The following is a 6,533-nucleotide window of genomic DNA, read 5'->3' as shown; positions in this document are numbered from 1 at the left end:
AGTTAACGAGCTTAAGGAGAGGAGTTGGAGTTCAACCTTCACCTGAACGCATCACTGACTTCTGCTTCACACAAAGAGCAGCTTTAAAGTTTTAACTTCTTCATAAAAATGATTTTCAGATCACTGACATGTAATATTGGCTCATTTTATTGGATAAACTAACACACAGTATGATATTTGTTTGTCTTCTGAAGGATGTTTAAACTTTTAAGCAGCACTTTATTTATACTTTATTTGCATTTAAATAACATGGAATAAAAACTAAAGTATTTTGATTCAGATTTAAATTTTGGTAAAAACATTTATTAACGGATGTTGTCAGAGGCTCCATCAACTAATTCCATCATGATACAGATTAGAACTTATAAAACATCTGATCTGTATCTGAGCAGGACAAATAACCAGCATGTATTAACAGAACCTTCTTTAATATTTATTTAATACCCTCCCACATGTAACAGTGATAAAGTCTGAAGCAGCAGTTTGTTTGTCTGGAGACATCATCAGGAGCTTTGCTGAGAAAAGAAACCAGAGCAGAGAGTTTGTTAAAGAGGAAATGATTAAATAATAATAATAATAATAATCTCCTGAATGTCGACGGCATGTCTCACCAGCAGAGCTCGTCCTTTAGTTTCTATCGGCAGCAGGAAGTTCCCCAGAGAACAGACCACACAGGCCACAGCGAACGGACTGAGAGCCAGAATCACAGACTGCGACATCAGCACCTGAAGGACACGCAGACGACATCAGCTACAACCACACAACTCTGTTTCCTGAGCAGAACAGTGAACGCACCTGAGCGATGAACGGAGCAATCATTCCTCCGATCCGACTGAAGGACGTACAGAAACCCATCCCCAGAGAACGAGCCACGGTGGGATACACCTGAAAGAGCAGGCCACGATCCATCGATCAATGAGAGCACCAATAAACCCTGATCAATTAACTCTGATCAATAAAACCCAATGAACCTTGATCAATAACAGTGGACGTACCTCAGCTGTGTAAATATAAACGACAGTAAAGTTCATGGAGACCAGAGACCGAAGCAGGAACAGCAGCACAGTGAAGCCAAACCTGCACAGACCAACATGGATAGAGGACCTCATAAAGCTGGGTATAGTCACTCTGGAGGACATCATAAAGCTGAGTATAGTCACTCTGGAGGACCTCATAAACCAGGATCATAAACTTCGTGGACCACCAGAACCATCAGTTTGTCCGGTTCTTACATGGTGGTGCAGATGTTGACCATCATGAAGAAAACGGCTGCCATGAGCTGCAGGACTGTCAGACTTGTCGTCCGTCCAAACACGTTGAGGAGACCAATGTTGACTGGGACCACTGGGAGGACAGACAGGAAGACAGACAGTAGGATAAACAGGAAGACAGACAAGAGGACAGAGGACAGGGGAGGACAGTGTCTACAACTCTTTAAACCAGCGTTGTCTTTGTTGGTGTCGTGTTTGTTGTGTTTGTTGTTGACGGCGTGGACTCACAGGCGATCTCCCCCAGGCAGCTGATGAGCAGCGTCTGGTAGTCGCTGCGAGCGAAGGGGATGCAGTAACACAGTCCGTCCTCATGGCGGTGTTTAACCTGATGCTCTCGGTCGGCGTCCGTCACACACAACAGGTTCTTTTCCAACAGCTCAGAACTGCTCAGAACCGAGCCGTAGTAGGAGAAGGATGCCACAAACCTGCCAGAACCAATCAGAACCAAACAGAATAATCAGAACCAAGGAGAACCAAACAGAAAAAAACAGAAACAATCAGAACCATGGAGAACCAAACAGAACCAATCAGAACCAAACTGAATAATCAGAACCAAGGAGAACTAAACAGAACCAATCAGAACCAACTTCTATGAAGATGTTTAATCTATCTCATGACATCCTGTTAAATTTAAACTTATTATATATATTATACATTTTATGATAATAAAACAAAGTTAATGTTTTTATCTCATATTATAAAACAATAATAGACAGCACCTGGTTTAGACACACAGCGGTTATCCAATCAGAGAGTAGAGTGAGGCGAGATCTGATTGGTTGGACTATTAAACTGGTTCAAAACAGACCATAAATTTGTCTAATCCACAATGTTTTGATTCCATTTCAAAATTAGTTTCAATTATTAGTGAAAAGTAAAAATGAAATCCTTTTACCATGAGAACCAGAGCAGTAGGGAGGTCCTCCTAAAGGATGGACTGAGCAGAGTTCTCCAGCTTCCTCGTTCTCTCTGAAACGTTTAGACCGAACACATTCATCTGTAAAACTATCCAGTATCACAGTTTATTCCATTTTACTTCTGATCCATCACCTACAGCCAGTAACCATCAACAGGGAGTGTGTAGAGGTGGTTCAGACCTATCAGTGCCTGGGTCTACATCTGGACTGGTCAGCTAACATAGACTCAGTAGCAGGGGTCGCGTTAACCGAATATTTTCCGTCATTGACCGTCAAAAGGCCTTCCGTCATTTTGACAGATTATAATTCACACCCCAGACCACTTGGTGGCAAGTGAGCATATTAATTGGCTCTTGTCTCTCTTGATTCGTAGTGTAAGAGTCAGTTAAGTTTCGTTTCTCTGCCGGCCCAGTGAGTGGCTGCTGATTTTCGGTTAAGCAGGGATCCACGAGCAGCAGTTATGAGTCGGTTAAGTTTCGTTTCTCTGCGTATTGTGTGTAAGCGAGTGAGTGTCTGAGTGCCTCAGTTTGCTAGTGGTCAAGTCTGGTAGTACGTGTTGTTCCTCTGCTGAGTGAGATGTAAGATGTTTGAATGGAGCCGTTTATTGATTATCAATCAAACGTGGTAGGACTCAACTGAGCCGGTTAAATAGACTCTAGATTCATGATTCTTGAGTCGTCTTTGATGGCCGTTATATGAACCGAATCTTTTTTCCCACCGCTATTGAATATTAATTAAAAATGAATGAAAATGAAATGCTATTGAATAAGTCATTATTATTATTTTAAAAAATTAAAGTGATGGGTAAAAATAGATTATGACAGGATTTTTATGACCCTGTCAGTCAAAATGACAGACAACGAAAAAGTCTAGCGCAACCTCTGCTTAGTAGACAAAAAAGGTCAGAGCCCTCTCTGTTTCTTCAGGAGGCTAAGGGCGGCGACATGTTTTGCCAGTGCCCCCTTAATATATATATATATATATATATGATGAAAAGATGCAGAAGGTCTCAAGGCGAGCGTGGTCCCCGTGGTAGTAGGAGCACTAGACTGGACTATTACTTGTGATGTAACTCAGAGTCTGGATGAAGTCATACCACGGTCGGCTCCGCCAGGCGTCCCGGGGGAAGAGAAGCTCGGTTCATGTTGGCGATCCTCTGCAGCGTTTTAACGGCAGCACCGACGTTTCCTGCTGACACGTTGTAACGGGCCGACTCAGGAATGAACTGGACCAACATGAACACAGAGAGTTCAAGGATAACCTCAGGAGACACTCACTCCTTCCACAATCAGTTCAGTTTCAGCTCCTAACCTTCTGCTTAACTCCAGAACCTTCATGTTTAACTATAAACAGTGGATGATGATGATGATGATGATGTCTCACCTTGAAGAGGAAGAGGAGGATGAGGCTGGGGGTGACAGAGATCCGGATCATCCACCTCCAGCCCAGAGTAGGAACGACCAGCATCCCCAAGATGATGATCAGCATGGAGCCCGTCATCCAGAAGATCTGCCACACAAACAACGAGCATGCCGGGAAATCTGGACTGATGATGAGGTCAACCTTTAGTTTATTAATGCAGACTTGTTCAAACTGGGGTTATTCAGGGCTCAGGGGGTTTAAGGGGGTTTTAAAAAAAGTTTAAGAAGGTTTTCACAGTGTTTCAGGAGGTTTTCAGGACATTTTGAGAAGGATTAGGTTTTCAGGGACATTTAAGGCAGTTTAAGGCGATTTAAGGAGGGTTGAGGACGTGCTCAGGAGGTTTTCAGGGGGTTTCTAGATGTTTTCCAGCTGATGAACTCACAGAGGACAGAGGCAGCAAAAAGGCTCGATACTTTGCAGGGATGAACTCCGTCTTCAACACAAACCTAAACAGGAAGAGTTAACAGTTCAGTTTGATTCATTTAGTTTCGACCAATCAGAACGCAGGGTTTCAGTGTAACTGACCCCTGTGATACTCCGGCTACGCCACAGCCCACCATGCTGCGCAGGAAGATGAACCAACCGTAGGACGGTGCGAAGGATGTGAGCAGAGAGAAGTAGGCGCTCCAGGCGAACCCCCCGAACACCACCTGGTTTATACACAATAATATACAACACCTGGTTTATACACACACACAGTGGTCAGCCAATCAGAGGGCTGACTAAGAAGAGATCTGATTGGTTGGACTATTAAAGACGTTTCTGACCTTCCAGCGTCCGTATCTGTCAGCGACATATCCTCCTAAAACTCCACAAGCCATGAAGCCAACGAACACCATCTGAAGGAGGAAAGGTCCAGGTGATTTATTAAGATCCAGGTGATTCATTAAAGGTCCAAGGGCCTCATGTACATTCAGAAAACCGGCTCTCGCTGTTGACCTGTTCAGATGCATTGTGGGTATTTGATATACCTGGCTGACATGAGGATAACTCCGTCCCACACGGCTGGCATGGCTCTGCTCAGGGTCGACCGGTCGGACTAATAGTTTTCACATTGATGACAGTTTCCCAGCATCACCTCTAAGTGTCTCCAGAGGATCAACAGCTGTAGAAGCCAGCGTACGCCAGACATAACGTTGGTGAAGGAACGGACAAGTTCATGGACATTTACCTCTTGATACATCTGAACTTTTCCGTGAGCGAGTACGTACGAAGCGTTTTTGTACGCACGCAACCTTCGTACATGAGGCCCCTGGTGATTCATTAAAGGTCCATAGCATCTCTTCAGGTGAATGACTCTGACTCACCGTGGAGACGAGAGCCACCTGCCAGTCGTCCAGTCGCCACTCACATCTAATCTCTGGAGAAACTACGGCTAACAGCATGATCTCCATCGCTTCCACGATCTGAAACACAACAACACGACGAGAACATGACAACGTGACAACAACATGAGAACAACAACACAACAACAACATGAGAACAACAACACACACTGCTGTTTCAGTCTTTCCAAACAATGAACCCAGTTCTTACGTTGGAACTTCCCATGATGACAAACAGGAGGATGTGAAAGCGTCCAAAGCCGATGGTTTCCACAGCGTCTTCCACTGTGAATGTCTGATCATCTGAAGGAAACAGATCAATACCTTCAATCAGTGACTCTGATCTGAATGATTAATCCTAAACTCAGAAACCGAGACAGGAGGAACGTTCAGCTTCTGGTTTTCTGCCTCCTTAAAGACTTCACACTCACCGTTGTTGTTCTTGTTCGTGTTCGTGTTCTTGTCATCTCCAGGCTTCTCCTCCAGTTCCACCTCCTGCAGATGGATGGCGCTCACCAACTGAGTCTTCATCCCGTCCCCCATCCTGACACAATTTTCTATTGGGTCATCCCCAACATTTGTCAGACCATCAACAAGACACAGTAAAGTTTCTGGAACCGTCAATCAACCAATCAATCAATCAATCTCACACTGATCGATAAAATGTAAAGAAGACAAAATATTGGGACAATTTCTGTTTATTATCATTAAAAAGGATCAATTATCGATGACTTCACTGTTATGAAAACCAATTAAAAACTGTTCTGCTCCTTATTATCCAATCAGATTCGAGGATAATACAGCACTATTATATAAAATACATATTAATAATGAGCTGATGGACACGAAGTAAAAACTGTCACAAACTGTGACGATTAAACTTTTACTTGAAGCGTTTTTAACGTTTCCACAAAGAGACAAAGAGTTATGAATGAATGAATTTATAACACATGACAAGTATAAATTACAGCTGAAGTATAACACATGAACTGCGTTCATTGCTTAATTAATGAATTAAATCAACAACAAACCTTGTGTCTGCAGCGTGTCACTGAACGTCTCTGAGTCCTGCAGCAGAAATGTCCTGTGAACGGAGCTCGGTGGTTTTCTGTCGGGACTGTTCGTCCTGAAGCCGAAAACCAAAAGAAAACTTTAAATCAGCGGAAATGTAAACGGAGTTCTGCGGAGCGGGTTCTCCGGAGGAAACGATGAGGAAGCACATTAATTACGAAGAAAAGCAGCGTAGGATGTTCAGGTGATACTCAGGTCGATGTAGAAACTTTAGCTCCGTATTCGCTTCACCTGCAGGAACCGAACTGGAACCAAAGTCGAGCCGCTGTTACCTGGAGAGATATTTACTCAAACAGATGTCGGATTTCAGAGCTGAAGCTGCAGCTTCGACGTGTTTTCTTCCTGTTCTGCAGCTGGTTTGTTGTCGTTTACCTGTCCAGGTGAACTAGGAAGTATCAGCATGTGGGGCGGCTCCAGTGTCACCAGAGGGGGCGGTGCTTGGTCAGTAATCAGGAAGTCTGAATCTAATCACCACAGAAACTACAACTCTACAAATGTCGTATTATTCAAACTGTCATGTAACATCA

At 43.7% G+C, this 6,533-nt stretch overlaps 1 protein-coding gene across 2 annotated transcripts; it reads right to left on the bottom strand.

Annotated features, from left to right (window-relative positions):
- Nucleotides 1-260: 260 nt before the first annotated feature.
- svopl (SVOP-like) lies at nucleotides 261-6,380 on the bottom strand. Of its 2 annotated transcripts, XM_084573994.1 has the most exons (17): nucleotides 6,279-6,372; nucleotides 5,967-6,061; nucleotides 5,367-5,492; nucleotides 5,147-5,238; nucleotides 4,918-5,016; nucleotides 4,378-4,449; nucleotides 4,136-4,260; nucleotides 3,993-4,056; nucleotides 3,572-3,697; nucleotides 3,285-3,413; nucleotides 2,167-2,240; nucleotides 1,500-1,696; nucleotides 1,233-1,344; nucleotides 996-1,077; nucleotides 796-885; nucleotides 612-725; nucleotides 261-515 (listed from the first exon to the last, which is right to left on the bottom strand). In XM_084573994.1, exons 3-17 carry the CDS (start codon nucleotides 5,476-5,478, stop codon nucleotides 504-506), a joined length of 1,500 nt encoding a protein of 499 aa, XP_084430120.1. In that variant the 5' UTR covers nucleotides 5,479-5,492; nucleotides 5,967-6,061; nucleotides 6,279-6,372; the 3' UTR covers nucleotides 261-503. The 2 variants fall into 2 exon arrangements, with proteins under 2 accessions (XP_084430120.1, XP_084430121.1); XM_084573995.1 differs by having other exon boundaries at nucleotides 5,367-5,479; nucleotides 5,967-6,380.
- Between the last annotated feature and the right edge of the window lie 153 nt (nucleotides 6,381-6,533).

The sequence above is a fragment of the Chelon labrosus genome, assembly GCF_963514085.1.
Source record: "Chelon labrosus genome assembly, chromosome: 23".
Lineage (NCBI taxonomy): Eukaryota > Metazoa > Chordata > Actinopteri > Mugiliformes > Mugilidae > Chelon > Chelon labrosus.
The sequence above is the reverse complement of the archived record's forward strand: the minus strand, read 5'-3'. Positions and strand labels throughout refer to the sequence as shown.